The 25,837-nt window shown below is 40.2% G+C and overlaps 1 protein-coding gene across 11 annotated transcripts in view; it reads left to right on the top strand.

The window, feature by feature from the left end:
- Positions 1-25,837, top strand: part of LOC108002059 (lachesin-like) — a 298,367-nt gene that overhangs the window by 216,497 nt on the left and 56,033 nt on the right. For 9 of the 11 annotated variants that reach the window (XM_062086001.1, XM_062085998.1, XM_028668889.2 and 6 more), the window contains one exon: positions 8,927-9,082. The exons of the other annotated variants lie outside the window; for them this stretch is intronic. In XM_062086001.1, coding sequence (XP_061941985.1) covers positions 8,927-9,082 — 156 coding nt within the window. The remainder of the gene's footprint in view (positions 1-8,926; positions 9,083-25,837) is intronic. 11 annotated transcript variants of the gene reach the window in all.

The raw sequence follows: 25,837 nt of genomic DNA, 5'->3' as shown, positions 1-25,837 counted from the left end.
TGAAAACGGTGGTATAAATGCATGGGTTCATGAATGAATGAATAGGTGTCGGAAGAAATATAGGACGCCCCAGTTTTTCCTCATACAAATTTTGTCAATAAATTCTACGTGAAAAAAATAAGAGTATAACGTCAAATAATAAAGATCTATAAATGTTCCAATAAGTTAGAACAAAAATATGAAACGTAGTTAAATCAATTTCCATCTCAAAGTCTCCGATATATATGGATATATACGTGTTTGCTATTGTGTTATCGAATTTATTGTTAGATTTCGTTATAGGTCTATCCAATTGTACGAGCTTTGTCGTACAATTTGCCCTGTAACGAGCCAATCTATATACGCAGTAATACCTTAAATTAACAAATAACATCTTTCCACTGATCGAGATAAATAACGTAATCGTATTTTTTAAATTTTTTCATATATTCAGTGTAATTTTTAATCCCAAATATATTCATAGACTTTCTATTCGACGAAATTCGAGAAAAACGCAAGAACGGTCAAATTCTAAAACTGAAGAAAATTCGATCGACGAAAAACTCATTGATTTTACACGAAATCCATGCAACGTATCTCTGTATTATATCTCATTGTACGTTCGTATATCGAATTAACAAAACTTGCTATACTTCGTTCGCGTCCATTTAAAATTAGAAACGTCGAGGGAAAGGAAATGTAAGGACGTAACGATCCTCTCGAATTATATTTCTGACACGCTTCAAGTCAGTCACCGCCCAAATGTTTCCCAATTTTATCGTAATATCGTAATGTATCGGGAATGATTGACTGCGGGTTGCAACGAGAAAGTTTCGCGAAATCTGGCGTTGGCTCGTGTTCGTCGCCTTCCGTGCCTCGAAATCAATCTTAATATTAGCGAATTATTAATGACCCCGACCGTGGCGGGCAATAACTCACGAATGGGACGTTAAGCGCCACCGAACAGTTTCCAATGGGACCCGCGTTGCTCCTTATCTGGTCAGATAAGAGGCGAAAGCGGAAGCGAGACCTTCGAGGTTGATGTATCGATCGACAACCCCGTGACACCTGGCTTTTCTCCATTCCGTAACAACACTGTGCCATCGTTTCCTCCGAATTCGAAATAACAATTTAACGGAAGAACGAAGGAGGAGAAGAGGATGGTAAGGATGGCCCTTCCAATTTTAAAATTTAATTCGCAATTCGTATTGAAATTTTTGCTCGAATTTTAGTGAAGAAGGAAGCAAAAGAAAAATGCTCGATCAAATTGAATATAATTCTGGGCATATTTTTTTTTTTGCAGTTTGGATCGTTTGTGTTTTTTTATTGTTTTTTGGATACTTATCGAACTTTGTATAAGTTGTTCGCTCGGTCAAATTAATTTAAAAATAAGTAAAAATCGATCTTTTTCAAAAGGGTTCAAGAATTTGAATCAGAAAATTTTTGTGAGTTTCTGAAACTCGAAATTTTGATTTAAACGATCTGGCGAAGAAATAAATCATATATTGAAAATATTTATATTGTGAAAATATTTATTATTAGAGACGAGATACGCTCTACCTAATACAAACACGTTTAATTAATTACTTATTTGAGTTTCAAAGTTTCCTTTACATCATTATCTGAAAATTGTGATATACGAGGTATTAATTTTCAATTAACATTCTTTAGAATATCGATTCTAAAGGCCAAAAATAAACATCTCTGTTTCCATCCAATCCAAACTTCAATTATTTGTAACTTAATAAAGTTGCAAGCAAATATTATCGATCTCGGATATTAAACAGTTAAAATTGGACATCCGATATACAATTTTCTTTTGTCATCTTATAGATATTAAACGAAAATTACCAAATTTTCATTTTTCACAATAAAAAAAATCCAGAAATCTATTCGAAATAAATATTGCACCTGAAGCAATTCGAAAATTAATGAACGAAGCGCGTTAAATTTCAAATATTTTGCTCAAATATTTTTCTCCTCGAATATGAAAATTATAAGAGAGATCCAGCTCGTCAACGGAGAAGCCATAATACCGATACATTTCCCTCCCTCGTTTATAATGACGAGTAAACAAAAAAAAAATAAATATATAAATAAAAAATCGACGCGTTTCGATCAAAATAGCTCAAGGCAAATCCGCATTCGACTTTCGAATAATATAAATTATTGAAAATATCGTATTGATTTCGATGATCGCGAGATGGAGAGGAGAGGGTTGTTCGACGCCGCATTTATCGAGCCATATCGTCCAAGCCCATCCGCGAATCTCGAGGAAGATTTTAATTTTATATCGGGACATTATATTGTCGGGTCGGCTACCCGGTGCTGACCTAATTAAGCGCATTTAAAATTCAATTACCGTTGTCCTGGCGGTCTCGTGCAAAGCTGAATTGTATTGTCGCGAACAGACATCGGATGGAACCGCTATTGACTCGCAAAAAAAAAAAGAAAAAAAAAATCACGGAATCGTTCGGTCAAAAAAATATTCCGAGTGTGGGTATGTGTGTGTGTGTGTCCTCGGTTTAGATAGTGTATTATATAGTTTGTTGTCCGTGTTTTCGTGTGTAGTAGGTTTTCGATCGAGGAAATTGTTCTATCTGTATTATCAGTCAGGTTTATTTTTAGAGTATCCTTAGTTTAAACTGATAAGAGTCGTGAATGTTATAATGTTTTACAATTTTAATCGTTTTCTATTTCAGATACCAGTTGGTCGCGAAAAATATTCAGACAATTTCTATGCTATATCAGCAAGTATAAGTGAGATAAGAAAACAGTTAGTGTTTTACATTTTACGAAAGAAATAAATATCACGAGAATAGTTAGATCTCTAGTTTGTATTTAATTTTATCATAGGTAAATTATTATTGAACCAAATACTAAACTTTCATATAAGATTTTTCGCGCTTTTTATAACTATTAATCTGGATGTTATCTTTTTTTCTTTTTTACTGTTTTAACAAATGCGAGAGAGAAACTCGCGAGAGTGAAATATTTATTAAAATCTCTGGTTTATTATATCACTCGGCCGGACAAATAGCGAGAAGATTTATCAGCAAAAATAAAAATTCTTTCGAAAGGAATTCGAGAATGAAATTTTACCCCGGATGGACAAATGGAACGAGATTATCTACACAGGGAGAGTTAAATTTATAGTATCAGAATATTTTTACCTTATGAAAACTCTCTTCTTTTCGATATTTCATTTAAACAATACGTATATATCGAGTAGAAAGCGTGGAAATTAAAATCGTGACATCCCCCAGTTATTTTCGCAACCAACTTGTAAAACTTGTTGAAAACTTTAATACTTCAATATCTTAATTTATCCCGTATTACGTATTACGTTCGTTGTGAAACGATCGTGATATCGAGAATTAGAATTAAAAACCGCTTACCGTTGTTCCTAAAATCCTAAATGCTAAATCCACAATGTAACCAGATAAATTCTTATTACAAATTTCCGCGTTCATAAAGTCCGTAGCCCGGTCTTAGGAAATCTGCGCAACGCGGCGCCATTATTTACAACGGCTTATAACTCGTTAAACACGCCCCTAAATCTTCCTCTTTCAAAAAGCAAACTTTACGATCGCTCGAATATTCGCCTCCTCCTCGACTTCTTCTTTCACCCGCCCCTCCCCCTCCTTCCTCCCGTCCCCTCGTTAGCTGTCCTCTCTCGACGAAGGGTTGGGATTAGGCCCACGAGAATATACGATATTTAATAATGCCTCGACACACTAGTCGTCTCTCGGGACATCCATCGATCCTGGATGCCGTAATTAATTATCGTGGAGCAAGGAGGAGCGGAATTATTTCTGGTATTAGCCTCTCTGGCCAACGACGCGGGTTTATCGAGGATGGTTTATCGAATCCATCGATCCCAGACGGTGGGATCGATCTCTTTTCCCGAAACGGGTATCTCCTTTGGGGCGTCTCATCTTCTCCGGGAAATGTAAAATTGAAGCTCTCGTTCGAGGGAAATCAGGAAAGAGATCGAAACGAGCCGCGCCGTGGAACCTTCTGTGCAAGATATCCCGTTACGATCGTGGAAGGAGCTGATTTTAAAAAAAAACATAGAGCAGGGAAATTTTTCATTTTAAAAATTCCTCGTTTTCTCTTTTTTCTTAGAAAACCTAGATTGAACATATACGGTGTATATGAATTTTCGAATTTGATTCTTCCTAAAGAAATCTAATCAATTATATAAAAATTGTTCGAACTTGATCAGATATTTTAACGTGGAAAATCAAGATTACGTACAACGATAGTACAATGATATAATACATACGATTAAATTATCCCGTGTGGAGATTTTTTCCACGTCTCAGCGTGGTTTACACAGTTGGTTAAGCTATTGTCGGAGAGCGGATGGGAACAATAGCCGTTAACTCCCCGAACACATCGGCTCGTTCGATCCGCGGTTCAATCGGTTCAAAGGATCGTATACGATCGGGTTCCGACTCGAATCACTTCTCTCCAATTGAATTAGTTCCGAGCGATCCCTCCGCCTGTTCGCGGATCCAAGATCGCCGCTCGATCCTTCTTATCTCCCGACCGGGAAACTGGAATTAATTTCTCCGGTTTAGGATCTCGTTGATCCTCTCGTTTAATAAGTGGCCGATCCCTGCCTGGAGAAAAGAGGAAGAGAAGAGTGAACCATTCCCCTCGAACTTTCCCATTTAAAATCCCCGCTGCGGATAGGAGAGAGGAAGGGGGGGACGTTCGCCGGGATAAAAGCGGAATGATCCACGATCGTTGTCCCGCGAATTTTTCACGCTTGTTGCCGCGTAACGGCGCGAGCGGGAAGGCAGCCTGAAATTTTCAACGAGTTATACGCGGAAAGTTGGACGCGGAGAGGAAATAAGAGGATGGAAAGGGATAAGGGAATGGAAGAAAAAGGGAAGCGACGAGGGCCTCGAAGGTGTGGCGGATGAAATACGAGGTTGGCCGCGATTGCTCGGCGAGGAAAAGGAAACACCGTTGTACGGAGGCGTGCCTTTCTGCGAGGGATACTACACGAGGGAGAGAGCGTGTTCTTAACTCGGCAAAGATGGTACTGGGACCCGGCCATATTGTTACGAGGATGAGGGTGGACGAATAAGGGAGGAAGGGAGGGGAATAGGGGTTGCAAAGGCCACGAAACAAAGTTCGCCCGGGCGTATTTAAACTTTTATTCGAAAACTTTTTAGCGCCGACCCCCGTCCTCGTCCTCGCTGTCATCGTCTTGTTCGCGTAGGTACGGCGGTGTTTAAAGGGTCGCTTGTTTGCCAGCCAGAAATGAAAGAAAGGAGGGAAGGTCTTCTGGCGAAGTTCTTCTCGCGAGCGAAACGCGCGGAAGGGAAACACGACGGAATATTTCACGGGAACGGACGGCGCTGTGAAAATACGGACGGGGTTGGAGGAGGATTATACCTAGGGAAGGGTATCCGGGGAGGGAATTAATTGAGTGGATGCCTCTCTCTCTCGAAATTCTGCCAACCCCCCAGCTCACCTGTTTATTTTTGGACCAGCTCCGGTCGAGACGAGGATACTTCTTATTCGCAACGGTGCAAGTTTCCCCTCTTACCTGGAAATTAATTATTTCTTGTCCCCGTGAGCGGGGCGTTTAATCTCGCATGCTTTTGGAAAATTGTTAACGAGCCGGGGAAATTTCTCCCCGAGAAATTCTTCCTGTAATCGGTGTTTAAAATGTAAATTCTATACAGAGGATAGAGATGTAGATGTGTCAGACAGAGATGGAGATTCGTTTCGTAGGATTCGAATGCTTTTGGCGAGATAGATTGGCATTTGTCAAGTATTTCGAAAATTTTGTTATATAAATATCCCCCTGATATTTTTAAAATGAATCGATTCTCTTATTAAAACAAGGGAAAGATGGCTCGTTTAATTGTTACTAATTCGAATCGTAATGGAAAAATTATTAAAATTGTTTTCAATAATTTTCTTTTTCTTTTTATCTGTGTGAACGTATATTTGTCGATAAATAAATATATTTTGACGACGAAAGAAAGTTGACTGGTTGTTACCGCCGTGCATTGGACAGGTTTGAATATTATGAGAGTAATAAGTGGCGTATCATCTTACCAAACCGCAACTGTGTATGAAGGGTAGCGATACGTATAATGCTATACGGTCCCGTGTTGGACATGAATCTGAATTGCACCCTTGGTTGATGCTCGCTAAGCAAAATTACCATCCAACCAAAGTTTCAATCTTCTCTGGGCAAAGATTGCCTCGGGACTGGTTCTAGCGAATGTAGATCTTAAACTTCAGCTTGGCTATTCCGTTTTGTTTTCATTGTAATCTGTTTATACTTGCTTGGAGACTAATTTCAAAACTTATCGAAATTCGATGGAAAAAACGGGGAATAGAATAGAATCTGTATTATTATCGTAATACCCGACTCTACGTAAACGTGTTCAAAATGTTTACGTCTTTCTGTAAATTCGTAGCTGTTCATCACAATGATCAACATGTATAACTGTAGAATATTGAGTGTAATTAAAGAACTTGAAGAATACATCGTAAGAAAAATATAATTTTAAAAAGTCAATAATTAAAACGATGAATTGGAATATAGAATGGGAACGTATTATTCAAAATAATTTTGCAAATATAAAAATAGATATATCAACGAAAGATTCGACGTTGTCGTATTCCAATGTGACGTGGAAATAAAAAAAACAATGTCGAATTAATTATCTATTAGAAAAACTTGAGAGTAAATGAAACATTCCAAGACACGTCTCTCGATTAATTCACTTCAACTTCTTCTCATCTATCCCAAATTCAAAATATTATCCCTGGTTAGTTAAGTAAGCATTTTATCATCGTCGTAAGTTATAAGGGAAACTCGAGGGAACAGACATATTTGTGCAACATTCTCGAATCGAGGAGTGGTTTCCATCGTAGTTACGAAGTTCGAGCAACTCTGGCCCCAGAGTTGGGGAATGAAGAGAGGACTCGATTCTTGCGGATAAGGAGAAGGAGAAAAAAATAAATAAATAAAATTGGTCGAGCACCGAAACGACCGAGTTCCTCCAAACCAAGTTTCGAGACGGTGGTATGCTCGCATCCTCGAAGAAATTCCAGTTTCTTGCGCTTTTTCGAGTGGGGGCGTATTTCGCGTGAACGAACTTCCGATTCCTCGAGATCGTTGCACACGAGAAGGGATCCTCTGACCGGTGGAATTCCAAATTCACTCAGATATAATAATACCTGCTGCTCGTCCATTCCTGTGACTCGTTTATTCGCCGGTATGTGGCTCGATATTATCCCCCTCCTCGACCATTCGGGGCGAACATTTGAGTTAATCCTGATGGCAACGGATACATTCTTATCCAATATTACTCCATTTTTAAACTGTTAAATAAATAACATTACGTTTCTTCGAGTCTCAAGCCAGAATTATCGATTGTCTCGAGTTATGAAAACGTGGAATTTGAATTTATAGAAGAAAAAAAAAAAATACAAAATATTCAGTGAGGAAAAAAGATAAATCTCTATTCATCTCTATTGAATAGAGATATATCCGTAAAAATCATCAGGCGTATATATGTTCATAACATTTCGAAGCCGATTTCCTTTCCTAAAAAGTGAACGATGAAGAAGGAAATTCTTCGCTATGGGTCCGTACATCCCATGAATCCTGCGACCGCCCTGCGTTTCGATGGATCAAAAGCTGGAAGAGGTTGGAAAGCGATATTCCCGGAACGACTTTATCCCGCAAGAGTCGTCGTGGCCGATCACGAGAGAGGAGAAGAACGTCGTTCGTCCGTGAATCGTGGAGAATCACCCGAAATCGGGAGCCATTCCATTCTTGTTTCTTTTTTTTCTTCCCTCTCTCTCTCTCCATCGAGCGACTCTTTGTGCCACCCTTCCTCTCCTCTCCGCGCTCGGTTCGAATCTCGTCCTTCATCGAAACGCAACAAGTTGAACTTGGCTGGTTTTCAAAGAAGCTGGCGGAATTCATCAAACCGGCCCACCCGGTTTTCATCGCGCGTCCGAATCTTTTAGCTCCCAACTTGGATCATTCCGTTTTCTTCTTCTGGGAAAAGATCTTGCTCGAAGCTGTTCCGTGTTGCGGGAACGTTGATCGTTTCTTCGCTCGAAGAAGGGATTCAAGTTCGTTGTTTTTGTTTTTAAAAACGACGATTATAACGAATTTGATCGCCAATCGTTGGATCGAGCGATTGGCAAGGATAATAAGATCCTTCCCTCTCCCTAGTATCGAGCTTCCTTCTATGTTTATATGCTCGACGAGTGCTTTCGATGGCTCTCTACTTTTTCCTTTTTCCTTCTTTTTCTTCTATGAGTTTCTTCTATGAAGGGTATTTCAAAGTTCACGATCGGGGATGAGGTATCCGAAATTTGCCTGAACTTTCTTCGTCCGTGTTCAAAGGGGGGAAGGGGAATGCATGTACACACATACACGCGCGGTGGTGGAGTTCTCGCTTCGTCGATTTCGTTCGGAATAACGATCGTACGTTGGCCGATACCGCGTCGTATATACAAACCGGAGCCGGGTCTGGTTTAATCGTTTCGGGGGAAAAAAAAAAGAAAAGAAAGAAGAAAAACGAACGAGATAGGTAGCTAAACTGCGCATAGAATTAAGTTCCCATGGTTACGTGACTATCTCGCGCAGCTGTGATCGAGATTCAATTAAGAAACGGAAAGAGAATCCCCTCTGTATCGTGTTTCTACTTCTCGTGAAATTCGTCCGATCCTCGTACGACACGAGATGTACATACGCGAGAAAGCAGATGCATCGACGAGGATTAAACGATAAAGAAGCGAAAGCAAACTGAAATAGAAAGAGAGAGAGAGAGATGAGGGGGGAGGAAAAAAACAGGAAAGGAACGAGTAAGTAATATGGAAACGGTGAAGGGGAGAGGGGAAGGAAGAGAGTTGGCTGGGTTAGATGAGAAAGGTCCTAATCTATTTTCAGGACGACCGAGCACGCCGTCACCAGCAAAAAGGCCGACCACCGTGTGGCCATCCTCGTACAACCCGTACTATACGAAAAGGACAGAGAGGCCGCCTCCCCCGAGCGAGGAGAGGGTCGAGAGGCCAGAGCAGAAGCTACGTGGTGGGCAGAGCACAGGTGAGGCTTGCATTCTCTCATCTGGCCCTCCCTCTCCCGCTCTTTCTTTCACGTTTTTTACAATCGTGTTGTTATTATTCTGACTGTATTATTCTCTCTGTGTCCTCCTCCTCCTCCTCCTCCTCCTCTCCTCGATTTTCCACGCCTCGCACGCAAACGCATGCGCAAATCTCACACGCATCTCCCTCCCCTCCCTCCTCGCAATTGGCCCTCGAAGAGAGCCGCTCTTTGTCACGCGATATTCTGCACTTACGTACACCGCACTAGATCGAATTGTAACGCACAGGGAAGGGAGGAGGAACAGGTTATCGAGGGTTGGTTCGCAAGCAAGCCAACCCTTTTGCAGAGGATGAGATGTCGTGGTGTGTTGTCTCGTTCTAGTGTGCGGTATTGATAAATTGTGAGTAGAATGGAAAAATTCGCGTCTATTCGTTCCACGGTACGCAAGAGGGAGGATTTTGTTGAGAGAGGATCGCTGGAATCGAGGTATCTCGAGGGCGAAAGGGCTAGTCGCGAGAAACGTTTGACATTCGATTTTCGACGAAACTTTGCCGTCGCTTTGAAACTGATATAGCGAGATACGTTCTTCTTTCTTTCTTTCTTTCGTTCTTTCTTGTCTCGTTGGCGCCATCCACTTGGCTCGAGTTTAAAGAAAAGTAAAGTGCAAAGAGTTAGGGGGGAGGGGATTAGTTCCTCGAGCGTTCAACTATTCGCAACTTGGAAGAAAATACGCTTCGATCGTTTCGAAAATATGCAAAGTTCCCTTGAAAAATCCCTGTCGAACGTTTCGCGATCGGACGATTTTAAGACACGCTTATCGAGCGCTTTTAAAAAGGCTAGTTCCTCGCGAAGAAACTCTAGCTTTTGTTCAAAGTGTTCGTGTATTTAGAGCATAAAAAAGTATGAGGGGAATTTTAATCTTTTTCGTTTTTATATAGTTGGCAAGCTTGAACCGTTTTTTTATTTGACAAAACGAATGGTCTGTAAGCGCAAAGCTTCTTTAGAAAGTAGAACGCTTAGAAATATATAGGGAGGAGTTGGGTTGGTTGAATGTTGATTCATATTTCACGGTCAAGATTCAAAAACTCGAGGAATTTTAATAGTCCCCTACGCCTACCTTTTATTCGTCTCTTTTTCGTAAATTGCTCTGCCCTCGTTTTTTCCCTTCCTTTTTCCTTTTCCTTTCCTTTTCTTCTTCTTCTTCTTTTTCTTTTTTTTGTCGAGATATCTGCTTACCAGTAAGACCTTAGTCCGGAGCAACTCGCTGTGAACTCGTCGTCGCGTTTGCGAAATTTAAGGGTAACCCTGTTTGCGCTGCATAATGCATCGCCTGTTTACAAGAATTCTCGCGTAGACAAGAATTTAAAACGTTAAGAGACGCGTCGAGCGGAAAACAGCCGCGGGCCAAGCGAGAAGAGCCGCTACTTTCGTCTCGCCCTTCGACTCATCCTCTTTTCTCATTTACGCAAATAAGATCACGCCTTCACGGCTTCTTTACGGTCTTAAAAGTGGCGTCGGCGTAATCACGTGCGCGATAATTCGGATACCGGATATAATTTCCAGAGTCGTGCAAGAAAAAAAAAAGAAAAAGAAATATTTCTCCTTTCTTTTCTTTTCACTTGTAGAACAATGCTGCAATTGTAAGTGGGTAATGTGGATAAAGACAAAATTGCGGGCAGCGAAATTAGCGAAGCGGGGATTTAAGGCATTAGATGAACGTTGTTCAGCTCTTACTCATTACTGGTTTAATTACTCCTAACTTTGCCCTCAGCAATGTTTTGACCGTTATGTAATTAATCCCAATGAGATATTTTCAAACTTCGATTCTTGCTGCTTTATTCCTCGGCCATTGTCCGTGGGCAATTTATTATTTAAGATAAAGTTATGGACAATGTAATGGAAACTAAAAATATAACAATTTCCAAATCCTTTTCCTTCAATATTTTTCCTTCAATCTTTCTTTCTTCAAGTTCGTTTTTAAATTTTATATGAAAGTATCGTTACTATTTATAGATCGAAATCTAATAATTCTATCGTCTCCTTCATTATTTTCATTTTCATTTTCATCCTCACTATAGAAAATCGATATACTTCCATCCAAATCTGGTTTCAAACGAATCCTTCTCAGTTTCATCTACGCTATTTCCATCGAGGCACTCGCCAATATTCTTTGACCTAATATTCCAATTTTATCGTCGCGAAAAAAGTCATCGTGAAGAATTTATCAAATCTGACAATTTAATTTCTCCATATTTTCGCCCGCGAGATACGAGTTAACGATCGTGAAAACCCAAAGTCTCTCCCCTGAATCAAAATTGACTCGATTAATTCGAAAAGTCAAGTAGTTATAAATACTGGTATACTCGTGCCCTAATAACTCGGTAATTCGAATCGATCAATCGAAAATCGTCTTTCAATTTTATTAAACGGCGAATAGAACATTGGAAGCGAGTATCCAGGAAAAGTGAACCGAAATCGTTCGAGCATTTACCGTTTTGTCACCGCGATACAAATAGCCCTGTGCCACACCGTCCATAAAATATCCTCGAGGGTGTTATCACGTGGCGATCCGTGTCACCGTTGAAGCATCGTTCCGCCCGGTTGCCCATTCATTTTCATTCATTAACGGCCGTTAACGTCGTGATATTTTAGCCGATCCGGGGAAAAATCAACGCCGGTTGTCCGTCCCGGAAAATCTGTCAATTAGCCAGCAACTTTCACATTCGTGTCGTCCTTTGCTTCTTTTTTTTTTTTTTTTTTTTTTAGGAAAGAATATATTTTCACGACAAGGAAATTTTGAGAATAATGAGAATATTTGGACGAGGCGCGCGCAATCGTTCATCGATACGCTATTGTTGAGCAGATCCTAGGTAATGAAGCAATTTGATGGAGAAATGACAGAATATATTTTGGAAACGCTAAGAGATTTATATTTTATTTCATACAAGGTTTAAGGATTTAAAAATTTGTAGGGATAGTAAGAAAGTTTAATTATATTTCTTGTTACGTGAATTTATTTAGAGAAATATAACACTAAAAAGTTATTTCATTGGAAACTAATCTCGACCGACAATAATTGAAATATCATTAAACTCGGAGCAAACATTTCGCAACTGTCATTGCTGTTACACTCGAAAAGATCTTCGATTCTGAAAAAATCATTAAGAAGTTGTTTCATTCGCCTGACAATAATTGAAATATCATTAAACTCGGAGCAAACATTTCGCAACTGTCATTATATATATTAAGCATAGTCTGACAGTTGCTGTTACACTCGAAAAGATGTTCGATTCTGAAAAAATCATTAAGAAGTTGTTTCATTCGCCTGACAATAATTGAAATATCATTAAACTCGGAGCAAACATTTCGCAACTGTCATTATATATATTAAGCATAGTCTGATAGTTGCTGTTACACTCGAAAAGATGTTCGATTCTGAAAAAATCATTAAGAAGTTGTTTCATTCGCCTGAAAACAGGATCTCGCCTGACAATAATTGAAATATCATTAAACTCGGAGCAAACAGTTCGGTCCACTGTCGTTATGTAAACTATGGTCTGACAGTTGCACACCACCACTGCGCTCGATGCAGTCGTACAATCGCCGCAGCAACCAAACGTGACCAATTGTGCAACGTTTAAACTACGTTTCTGAAGGAAAATGCGTTTGGAATTTTGCACGCTGCGCTGTGCTCGCGACGCGAAAGCTCGAGAGAAAGTCGGCGGGCACGTACGCGGCCACGAGTGTGGCCAGGATTGGCGGACGTATGTAGCTAACATTGGCGAAACGTGCGAAAGTCCGCCATCGAAGGGACAAAGTTCGATAAAGGAGATATTTTTACGACGGAGCGAGCTAGAATCTGATAACGAGAAAGGATCCCGTGGAAATTGCTGTCGTTTGCGCGATTATGTCGGATCAAATGATCTGTTCCAGTTGTGAAATGTGAAGTTCCAAGGTTGAAATGTGTCCAAAATCGATGCTTTTGTTATTACTTGGAGAGATCGGCGATAATACTTGTTAGAAAATAGAAAATTTGAACTTTTCATTTGACAATTGAATATTCGAATTTGAATGCAACTATCTGAACACGAATATTATTAAATATTTGAATAATTTCGATTTTTCTTTCGTGATTCTTAAAATTCCTAAGATTGAAATATTATTATTTTACAGTTTATGTGAAGTATAGATAGATGTATAGTCGAATTGTTCTCTTTTTCTTTCGTATATATAAAATGGAAACAAAATCGAATAATATTTACCGACGAGATCGTTCGGTCGATCGATGTAACTCGACGCATTAAAGATGCAACGATGTCTTCTCAGCATATTTGCTTTACGTATCCTGAAACGGCAAACTCGTTTCATCTTAATGCATTTCCTTTGGTCGACGTTTGTTCCTCCGTCGCACGAGCAATAAGTGTCTAATCTAATAAAATAGTGAAATAAGTCCATGCCGAGGCGGTCGTTGCGAGGCAACACGTGCAATCTCGCCGGCTTTCTTATGACTCACTACAATTGCATACGTTGCATCGCCATGGACAAAAGAGAATACCTGCTGCTTCGATATTTTCGAGTATTTCCGTAGAGAAACTCGAAAGCTCTCGATAAATTTCGATCGATATTTAATAATTTAACGATATAAAAATAAAAAATGCAATATGATTTTATTGCAAAATTTTTTAAATTCGCAATTAGATACAAAATTGAAATCTTTATAGTAAGAAGACTCGTACCCTCTTTAGATTTTTCCATTATTCCAACATTTAGTATAATATAATTCTTCAGTAAATGTTAAAATCAGGCTAAAATTCAATTAAAGCTAAACTTGACGTTTTACCAAATCGTGAATATTTAACGATTTGAATAATAACCAGATACATAGATTTTCTCCAATTCATCAATCACGAACATTCGACATTCATCGAACGAACCTCGATCCCTTCAAGAATTCCCTTGATTTTGGCCGAAAATCGAGCCACGTTGAACGTCCACTTATTCGAAGCCATCGGCTGTGTCTGTGAAATTTGGAGCAGCGTCAAAGACACGGGCAACACCGATAGACAGGTGGAGGGCGCGTCGTGGGTGGCGTTTTGAAATATGCATGGGCATCCCTTAGTACGTTTAGTAGGAAATTACGTAGGAACAACACGCGTCGCTTCTATAGCGTGCCGTTAATATTAACTACATCCCCTCTCGAGCATTATCCCAGGTGTAAAGGAAACGACGCAGAGCAACCAGCTGGTGACGGGTCGCCACTTTTTAGGTTATCCTTTCGTACGTGTTCACGGAAATCGGCGATTCTGAACTCGTTGTATCCTTGCTTCTCATTCTTTTTCCTTTTTTCGCACAATTTGAAACAAGATCACTTGCCAACTCGACTCGAATTTTTTCCAATAAAAGTATACAAATTTTAACGAGATAACCGTATAATCGTAGGAAATTTTCATTCTCTTTAACTTGCCCTTATTAAATTTTTGTTTAAGATTTTTTAAAATCCAAAAATAATGAAGCCAAGGAATAATAAAATTATGCAGACTGTGAAAAATCATATGACTGACTTAGGAGAATTAAGTTTGGATATTTATCGTTATAAACATTGAACGAACATCGAATTGGAAAAAGCACGAAAACAATAAAGATAAGATGTAAGAGAGAAATTAATGAATCGCCGGCCAACTAATTGAATAATTGGGGAACGAGTTTGAGATTGAGAGGGAGCGGCGCGTAAACGAAGAATGGGATAAGAAATTGGCGGAGAGGAAACCGCGACGAAGATGTTACATCATAGTCTGGCCCGATTACAAAATGCCGTCTTGCACGCGAGCTAAGCAACGAGGACTTTAATTGCGGCGTTTCGTGCAACCAGACTTTAAATAACTTGTTGCGGATTGGACAATTTAACGGCGCGAACGTTCCTTGCATAAAACGGGATTAAGGGCCGCGACGCGTATCGCGCCACTCCGCCACTTTGGGGGGGCTAGTGGTTCGGAAACAATGCGCGAAAAGCCGTGCCGCCTTTAAGCAACACGATAAAGACTTATTCAAATGGTCCCCCTTTCTCTTCTCTCTCTTTCTCGTACATAATTTTCACCTTCTCTCTTGGACGAACCATCGTTCTCTAGTTAATTACGATCTCGACAGGGGGATGATACTAATCGAAGAATATTTATATTTCATTTATATATATATAATATATACATAACGACGCATATAGTTACATACTACGCATAAAAAATAAAGAGGAGAGGACGGAAAAAAAATACGTATACGAAGTGGATGAATTTTTACGTGAAATATGTTATTTCTAGATACGGTTAACGCGAAAAAAAAATAATAATAACAACAACAAGAAATCGAGTCCATATGAAAATTTCCTTTAAATTAAATCCATATCCAAGATGATAAGGATCTTTTTTTTTTTTATATAAGAAGAAAATGAAATTCTAGATACTAGGAGGAAAATTGTTCGCTGTTAGTAAAATGGATTATATCTACGATAGCGCGAACAGTTGGCAGCAATTTCCATCAGCATCTCGAAAATTCGTATTTCGTAGACGGTATCGGGGGCGCCCGGACAAAAAGCATTAGCGGTTCTGCATACTGGCGCATCTAATCTATGAACGCAATGTAATCTCACGAGCGGTTGATGCTGCTAATGGCTGCCACGCCGGGCATCCTCGATTCCTTGAAATTTCGTGGACACTTAGTATATACGGGGCCCGCTCCCCTCCTCTAACAAGAACCCTGTGGCTCTCTCTCTCTCCCTCCGTGCGCACGGTAGAACCGCCGACACGCCAGCTCTTCCGGAAATGCAGTCTAATCTCAATTTTCCCGCGCGCTCTTAGCATTAACATCGGTTGACCGACGATAAACTTCCACCTTCCATCTTCTCTCCGCTTCTCCCGTTTCCCTCCCCTAAGAAAATTCGCTCGACGATCGTCATCCTCGTTCCCCCTCCCCTCCAACTCCAAATTTTCAAATATTCCTCCCCGTTCGTAATTTCCTCGAGTTTTGTATCGCGTGAAAATGTAAACACGAACAAACGCCGTGCATAATACCATGATACCGTAACCGTGAAGAGGAAGATAGGGAGGGAGGGGGTTGGTCTCGGCGACAAAGTTGGCCGAATTCACGTCTCGAAAATCCCCGTGTAATCGTGCGCCCGTTTCGATAAAGCATCGGGGGATCGTGAAGCGTCTGTGAAGGGAGAGGAGGCGTTTCGCAACGTTTCAACGTTGTCCTCAACGCCAGTTTTGATCGCGGTTTTCCCCGCGATTGCGTTCCTCCCCCGTCGGATAGTTCCAGAAGCGCTATCTCCACGCTCTTCTCCCCTTGAAGAGCATCTCCCCGCATCCACCCCCGCCTATTCGACTCTCGTTTCAGCCACGTTGGTGGGTGGATGGTCTCGAAAACTATTGCAACTACCTGCAACGACCCGCCTCTTAATGCTTCCCGCTGCTGCGAACGAACAACGTCGCGATTTTTGCGGATATTCCTGATCCACGCTGTGTTAGTATTCTTGGTATTGGGTACGATTTTTTTTTTATATTCCAAGTAACTTAAAATTGGAAATTCTTAAAAGAGAACGACATGGGTTTAGGAATGTTGCGTGTGATAATCGGCATACAAATCTTTTCCACCATCCAAATTATTTTCTACGCGATATTTCGAACGAAGTTACGAACCTTTTTCTAGATTGACAACGTTTAGAGATCAATTTTATTCTCTTTAAACAAAAATCACCACGTTAGCGTCGATTTCATCTATTTCGTATGTATTTATTCGTTTTTGAGTCTTGTGGGGTGAATTGTTTGATTCTGCTACTCTTTTTTTTCCTCCCCCTTCTTTTTATATTCGTCAATCATCGCACTTCTGCGATATATAGAAGGGGAAAAAAGAAAAAAGAAAAAAAAAGCGAAGGGGAAAAAGTATCGAAGAGAAAAATTCGGAAAAAGCAAACGGAAAAAAATGGTGATCGCTGATGCGGTTCTCTTTGTTCGCAAACAGATTTCTCGAGCCCGTGGCTCCATTCAGATCGTGGCGGTTTTTATTTGAGAATTTTACAAATGGTTGTATGTCATCGCGCGAATTCTCGTTCGCTACGTCACAGGTATAATTGTTTTCCAGATCGTGCCGCAATTGGCGCGGAAATTTTGCTGCTCCTATTCACAATGAAATTGAAAAACCCGAGAGTGAGATGTTGGTGACAAAACGAATTGGTATAAAAAATTATCCAAGAACAAAAACCAAAAAAAATGACGGTTCGTCGCTGGAAAAAAAAAGAAAAAAGAAAAAAAAACATACACTACAAATCTCTCTCGAATCAAATTCTTCTAAAAGATTATTTTCTGCAAAAATCGAAATAATAATAATCTTATGATTATTGCTATTAATGTTTTCATATCTTTCGTTTAATCGAATATGTATTTTCTATAATCAAGTTTCCAGCTACATGCGAAAGATATCTTTCCTTTGGTCGTTTAATTTTAACTATAGCACGTTTCCTAATAGTGGAACAGTGGATTTTGTGGTATTGACTTTGATTCTTCGCTTTCTTAGCCAACATTCTCATTTCATTAAGGTGAATACGTTAAGATGTTTAATTTTCTCGTCGTAGATTTCTTCGTCCAGATTCTTTGTTTAGGAAGCTTGGTACAACAATTATCAAATTAAAAAAAAAAGTAAACTTTATGGACCTTATCATTGAAAAATTGAAATACCTTTCTCGTTTCGAAACACGAACAAGAGAATCACCTCTCTTACTCGCTGAATCGATCAAATTCTCGAAATAATTAATTTTCAATCGAAATAATTTTCCGAACATCAAACACCTCAAAGATAATTTAACAAATTTAACCAAAGAATAACAGCAAAATTCATCATCAGCAAAAAAACAAAAAAAAAAAAAAAGAAAATCCTTAAAAACATGTCTCCCATTAATCTCTCTGTCAATCGAATTCTCCATTTCGAGGGAATATCAAAATATTTGACACACAACCCGCGTCCAAAATCTCGAGTCGCATCTGAAACGTAAATATAGAATTCGAATTTAACCGAAAAAGAGCAAAATTCATAATCAAAAAAAAAAAAAGAATTTGTATCATTAATTTTCGATCGAATTTTCTCGAATATCAAAACGTTCTCCCCCTCTTCAAGACACGAGCGACGTATACCCCTTGTCCAAAATCTGGAGTCACGAGTCTGAGACGAAAATCCAGGACTGGGTCGGCTGGAATTTCCAACGTTCGACACAGTGATGGTAACGTTAACAAGGATCACAGTGGCGTGTGTCCGTGTGTGTATCTGGTACGGTAGGAGCGGCGTTTAATCTCAATTTCCGGGGCTCGGTGTTCCAAGGCGCGCCGGCTGACGAGCAGTAAATAGGTAGCTCGCTCGTGCTACACCCAAATGCATTCTCGTTGCCGCTCTGTTTCCCCTTTTCCCCCCTCTCTCGCTCCTCACATTCTACGTTTCTCTGTTCTTCCTTCTTCTTTCTCGCGTCTTTCTCCGGTCGAGAAGAGTGTGGAGGTGAGACGCGTTGGTTAAACGGGCCACGTTTCCGCTGTATCTTCGAGACGACTTTCTTCCTGCGAGACTCTCGAATTCTCTTCGTTCACTCCTCGAGGAGATATTTCAGATTCTGAACTGCTCCTCGTAATTTTCTTATTAATCTGTTCTCGCGCGTTTAACTTCGTGTTTTATATCTCGTGACGGCAAGTCTTGTTTTCTTCTTCTTCTTTCGATAACAGTTTATTTATTTATTACGAGTGTCGAGTGATTTAATCAAGCACGAGGAAAGAATAATCGATAATATCATCAATAAGATTCGAATCATTCGTTTCCTCGAAAATTATAATTTTTAGATTATATATCTATTGCAAATAAACGTATCATATGATGAAAAAAATTCAAGATCGTTCAAGTATCATATTTCTTAGAAAATTATTGAAAATTAATTATCGTTCCATCACCCTTATCCAAATCGATCTTACATCGATGATCATGCTCGTTGTCTCTTCGCTTCTGCGACACAATTTGGATAATAAATATTTTCTTTTTCAAATTGACAAACTAGCAGATTAAGTTCTTTCGATCAAGGCGAACTCGAGCGGAGTAATTCCCGGTATCCCGAAGGACTGTACAAGTCCTGTTTATAAACTCACCGTTGTCGAGAAGCTAATCACGGTGACTTAGCGACCGCTTAATGCCCATTAGCCAACACCGTGTTTCTTTCCAAGGCGAGCGACAATTAACTCACCTCCCTCCGCATTTCCGTAAATCCGTCTTTCAGCGACTAATTCTTGATCCCCTTCTTTCCCCGCGTGTTTCATCGTAGGAGAGAAAAAAAGAAAGAAAGAAAGAAAGAAAATCGTCGATAAAAATAAAAATGACGAAAAAAGGAATTAAAAATTGGCGTCTGCATCATCGTTGACAGAATATCGAAAAACAGACGGCAAAGCCGGAATTCTCTTTCACGAAGAATCCCCGCTATGTGAAACGTTGTTGTTGTACTGCGATCGGCGGCGGTACACTGATAAATTTGTCGAGCAAATACACGTTGTAGCGAGGTCTTGGATCCTCGCATAAACGGCCCCGCGTATTTTCCCGATCGAATCCGGATGAAAATGATCCGTGATGGACGAGCGAAGCGTACGTTCGCCAGATTAAATCGTTCCACTGCTACGTTTCTCCAAATTGAAACCGTATCTTCAATGCCGAAACGAGACGAATCGTCAGATAAACAAGCGGATAATATCGAAAAAGAATCGAGGAGGGGATCTTCCTTCCCTCTCTCTCTCTCTCTCTCTGCAAACAATGGAAAAGAAAAGAGATCATGAGCTTTTAAGTATCCTTAAAAATGGATCCATTTAATTTTGAAGTCAAGAGTCATAGAATAAGAAAAAACATTTGCTCTTGCACGCTAGGGCAAGTAACCTGAGTTTAATAACTTTCTCGCAATTATCATCGATCACACGCGAATAATATCTCGTACCGTTTTTTTTTACACTTGCCGATTCGTCTCATTGAAGTGTTTTCCGGCTGGTGCAAGCGACGCTTCCGCCTTAAAGCGGCGAAGTTTGGAAATAAACGAGACGCGGAATCGATGTTTGCGGTGAAATTGAATCGCTTATCATCCCCGGATCACCATTCATTCGTGGAATCTCCGGGCTCCCGTTCCCGCCGGCATAATATTGATATTAAATTTCCAAGTTATTCGATATCGATCATCAATCATGGTGACGTCGAGCGGGAAACAAGATTCGAACGGAGGGGTGAGCGGGAGGAGGGGGAAAAGGAGAAAAACGGTACCTGTTGCGCGATAGGGTTACGCGCGAGGATGGGATGTTTCGCGATCGGGGAAATCGCTTCGAATTAAACACAATAGATCGATTATTGACCGATCACCTGAAAGGAGGGAGAAATACGTATAGAGTTTCGAGATTGAGTTATCACTGTGATATATTTTTCTGAGATATTGCGGGAGGTGGATACATCGTTCGAAGGATGCCAAACATCTTCGCCTAGCTAAATTAATTCGAAGGAAAGATCGATTGTGGAAAGTAATTTTTTGAAAATGAAACAACTACGTTTCAGAGTGATTGTTCGAAATTTTTTAGGAAAAATATTTTTCGAAGCTTTTCAAAAAGCGCGTTTTCACACACTCAAATATACTTGCACTCTTTCTTTTCGTAACAGTATTTTGAAACTTTGGTAAGATAAAGTACTAGTGAAATATCTATCGCAATTCGTTTTACTTTTACGTGTTTTCAAAAATGAATTTTGAAAGAATTAGAAGATCACAGTGATAGAATCGCTGATTGGAATCATCAATGCCGGTTACAATTAATCATATTCCCTATTTGGAGGGAATATACAATTGTTAAAAGTATTATGATTATATAAAATCGAAAAGGGAGTATTATCAGACATTTTTTTATCGCTGTCTATCACGCTACGACGCGCAAGAAGCAGGGAATACACCTGTTGCTCGCGGCCATCGATAGACCTATCCAGAACCTTTTTAAAAAGCTCCCCGGCCCCATAACCATTGAAATTTATCTACTTTACCGCAAATCGCTTCAAACAAAGGATATTCGGAGGGATTAAATCGGGACAAATTGACAATCGTTCGAGTTCCCCTCCGTTCCCCTCCTTCGTCTTCTTTCTACCTTCGCCCTCGGCCGCAAATAAATCGAATCAAAAAGTTGATTCACAACGCTGGAAAAGTTAAGTTAAAACAAACTATTCAGTAATTCTGATTATCGAATGAAATTATGAGCGATCGCAAGGACAACGGCAAATAATCACAGTAGAAGTAGATCCAGTAGAAGCTAAAGCAATGGTGTTCAACCGCATTCGACGTATCTGCGGACCAATGCTGAGAGTAAAGCTCGCTAGGGGACTAGAAAATTAACAGAATGGAAGTTGAAACGTTAGGCCAGGTGCTGTTCGTTTTAATTACTCGTACGAGAGTGATTCGTGGTCGGATAATATAGTAGATGCTGAAGCTGTTTTGAACGCTTGTCGTTAGTTATCGAGTTGCAATGATGAGGATCAAGTCATGAAATCAGTGGAGGTTTGACATCGGATCTATCGTTTTGACAGCAACAATAACAATAACAATAGTAATAATAATAATAATAAATAAAGTTAAAAGTGTTCTTGTATCTGGCATCCTAATCCTAATATATTTGTTACGTCTACGAGAATTATTACATGTTCAACAGCGTTAGCCTGTTGAAATTCTAACTGCTCAGAAAAAAGAAAAAAATAACTTCCAAAATAAGCTCTCAAGAATCTCGAAACATATTCACGCCCTTCACGATTCAAGAGAAATCTCGAGGAGTGAAAAGAGGGCAATACCCCTTCTTCCTCCTTTTTTTTCCCCTCTCGCCACCACTTTCCTCGCGTGAAACGCGAGCAGATTCGCAAGCGGCGTGAAAAGAAAAATAAGGCAAGGCCAATGTTTCCAGTTATGCCGCCGGTTACAAGCGGCGTAGTGTCTCGCGTTACAAGCTCACCTTCTCTATGCAATTATGTTCAACAACGGTGGAGAGGAGGAAGGAGAAAAAAAAAAAAAAGAAAAAAGAAACGGTCTTGCCCTTCGTCTTCATTTTTCGCGCGATAAAACGTTCCGCCAGGGAAAACTCGTTTTCGCAAACGAAAAAGGCAAGGCGCGGAAAAACTGCTGTCGCGCGCCAACGAAGGGGCAGAGAGAGGGGTGGGGAGAGGGATGAAAGCAACGTTTCGCAGAAACGGCCGCTAACAATTATGCTCGAAACGCGTTAATTTTTGCGCAGCTGAGAAAGCCAATAACGCTAAGTGACGCGACAAATTTCATCCCCTTCTCTCTTTCTCTCTCTTTCTCTGATATTTCACGGGACGAGGTTCCATCGTAGCTCGAAAACTGGATTTTATTTATCTCGACGATTTATTGTTTACGTCCGACTAACGCGTTTATCTACACCGGTGGATCTCTTTCTGCGAGATTAAAACCGGCGAATTATCGTCCAGAGGAGGGAAGTAGTCGCGTGGATTTTATCACGGTCTATATACGGATGGAAAATTTAAGGGATGAGGATTCGAGATAGTAAAAGTTGGTAGGTATAAAAGGCAAAGGTATATAAATATAGGCGAAGCTTGTTTATTAAATTACGCGCGATTTTATTTTGCAATTTAATTTTATATTAGATAGAGTAAATTACGGAGATTTATCACAGATCTTTGAGAAAAACAAGACGGAATAGTTTTATATGTACTAAAAATAATATAAATTTTCCTTCTCGACCGAATATAGCGTTAAAGGTTGTAACAGCTTTTCGACCACCTCGTGCTTTTAGCTTAACGATACTCGGGAATCGAGTGTTCGATGAGAAAACTTTCACCGACTTATATCATTTTACGAGGAAAAGATCGTAACGTGATCTTTTCAGTTTTAAAACTTTGAATATCGTATCTTTCTTTTTTCAAAAGAGTCCTCCGAAATTTGTTCGCCTACTTCTTACGAAAGAAATATTACCAAATTTTCATCACCAATTAAATTCTCTCTCATATAAATTTTCTAAATTCTATTAATTCGAATTTCGAATTTTAATTAAAGAAGCGTAAAAAAATGATGATTTAGAAATAGTATAATCCAAAATTGTGGATCTTCTATTTTCATACATTACGATAATTATTGTTATTGTTGCTTATTATCAAATCTATTCGCTAAAAAGTGTCCAATTTAAAAAAACTATCATTTCGAATTATAACGAACGAAAGCCGAATAATTATAATTCCACCATTAATAACCATAAAAACGCTATTATGAAATATTTACTCGAATCGCAACACCACCATTAGCAAGCATAAAATAAACTACGGAATCGAAAATAAAAAGATTACCATTTCACCATTTATTCATCAAGAAATCTTGCCCGCCTCGCGGCAAAACACGCTTCTTCGGCCGCTTATTCCGTTCAAAATTACCAAGATACACCTCTACACCTTTACATTTTCTCGAGGAAACGACGAATAAAATATCCCCCGGGGATAGTGCGTTACCGCCAGGGCGCAGAGGGGTCGTGGCAAAACGAATCTCTCTCTCTCTCTCTCTCGGTCGATTCGTCTTCCCGCGGAAAACTCGAGCGAGGAACCGTTTCCGAAGCTTCTTCGGAGCGGCGAGGCACGAGCTTAACACGATGTAAGCCGTGGCTGCGCGCGGATATATCGCGGTTTCCGCGGCCCGTTCCTATCCATAAAGAATGTAAGCTTCCACGGAGACTCGTATACTTTCCCGTGGCGCAATAAAGGCGACTCTCGGGATCCAAAAATTTCATGCATACGATATAAAGTATAAACGGCGACTTCATCATCCCGGACGTTTCGCGCCGCGTTTATGCATTTTCTTTCCCTTCCTTTCTCGCGCTTTCCACACAGCTTTGCGTGCTCGCTCAATTTTCGCAAAGGAGCGTGATCGATCTCGAAATCTCTCGCGAGTTCCTCCTCTCCCCTCGTTCCGTCCGATTGTACGTACGTAAAAAGGAAATAGGGAGAAAATGCACGGGAGAAAGGGACGTAGAAATAACGCAGAGGGTTAAGGGTGAATTGTTTTTGCGCTTTTGGGAATAATGTGCAGGCCTTCTTCTTCTCTCCCTCGAACGTCAAAGCGATATTCCGCGCGGGTATCGACAGTTGGAGTTTCCAAGGGGGTCAACGGGGGTGTCCCGATCCTGGAACTGTCATCCCCCGAAAATTGCCCCTCATCCGTGGAATTTCCTGACACCTTGTTTCGCTATTTCGAAAATTTTTCCCCCTTTGAGACGGTCACGGACCGAGGAAATGCCCGTTTCCTCCCGAGAAATTGAACGAACGTTCAACGATGGGAAAGGTTTTCTCGCTTTCGCTCGAACCTTTCGTTCTCGAGCACGTTCGCTTCGTTTTCCTCGAGGAGAGAGCCTTTCAAGCGGACCCTGCTGTTTGAGCGCCTCCCTTCTGGAAACTGGATACGAATATTCGTTTTGTCGAGTATTATTTAGGGGAGAACGGTGTTCAAGATTTCTACACGACGATTTTCAATGGATTTTTCGTCTACCTATTTCAGGGTAACCTGATTTCGACGTTCTAATAAAATTTCGTCACCGGAATACCGGCTGAATTTCTGCGAAAAGTCGTTTCGCCGACAAACGACTGTTTACGATAACGACCACAGTTTTTGGCTTCTAACCTCGTGCGCGGAATATTTAAGGAAGCTATCTTAGGAGAAACGTACGTTTCGGCTAGTGAGAATTCATGAATTCGCAAAAAAAAAAAAAAATCACCGCCATTTTTCTCTATTTAAGATTATCAAGGAAGATTTGATATATAATCGTCGTTAAATTACAAATTCAAATATATCGCCGAATTTAGGACGAAACGAAACTAAACACGGAGACAAAATTCCTGTTTGCTTCTCAAAGCTTCTTCTCTTCTTATACGTTAATATTTTCAAGATTCGTTTTTAATGAATAAATATTTTTTAACGTGCGTAAAGATTAGATGTTTTGAATAACTTTCACTTTTTTAACAAATGTTTCTTTATCTTTACGCGTGGAATTTTTTTCACGCCGTCCATAATGCGGATATTCATCAGAAAATGGTTAAACGAGGGAGGAGGGGGGAGAGACGAAAATGAGGGAGAACGGGGAGCGTAGTGGTTGAACAGCTGCGGGCAGGGAGTAGAACCCGGTTTCGGGAACCAGGTTTAAGAGACTTTGACCGCCGAACAGGTTTTGAAGCGAAGCGTGGGTGCACAGCCCAGGGCGTTCCTCGATAAATTTGATGAAAAAGTTTCGCTCGGCGGCGGGATGGCGCGCGACACCGCCTCCGGCGAGAAAACGATACCTTTTCCGAGTTTCGTGTCACCAGGCTTGATAACGACGTTCCGACCCGTGAAAAGCTTAAACGTCGCTTGTTCCTCTCCTTCTTTCCTCCGGCCTTAAACTCTTTTTGCCTTTTCCCTTCAATTTCTTTTTTCTTTTTTTTCTTTCCTTTTTTGACGTGGCGACGATTCTTTTTCGAGAATCGAGGCTGACGATGATAAAACGTATCAGAAAAAGATGATAAAAGAACGGTGTAGACGTAAAACGGAGTAATTTCTTCCCGCGCGAGCGAGGAAATGTCAAATATGAAACGTATAAAGTTAAAGTTACGTCTTCGTGTATTTTTACATATACTTTGTATCATTCGTGTGAAACTTCGATATTTTTATAAAAAAAATCGCAAAGGAAA

The sequence above is a fragment of the Apis cerana genome, linkage group LG1 (genome assembly GCF_029169275.1).
Source record: "Apis cerana isolate GH-2021 linkage group LG1, AcerK_1.0, whole genome shotgun sequence".
NCBI lineage: Eukaryota > Metazoa > Arthropoda > Insecta > Hymenoptera > Apidae > Apis > Apis cerana.
Note: the sequence above shows the minus strand (reverse complement) of the source record. Positions and strands in the feature narration are given on the sequence as shown.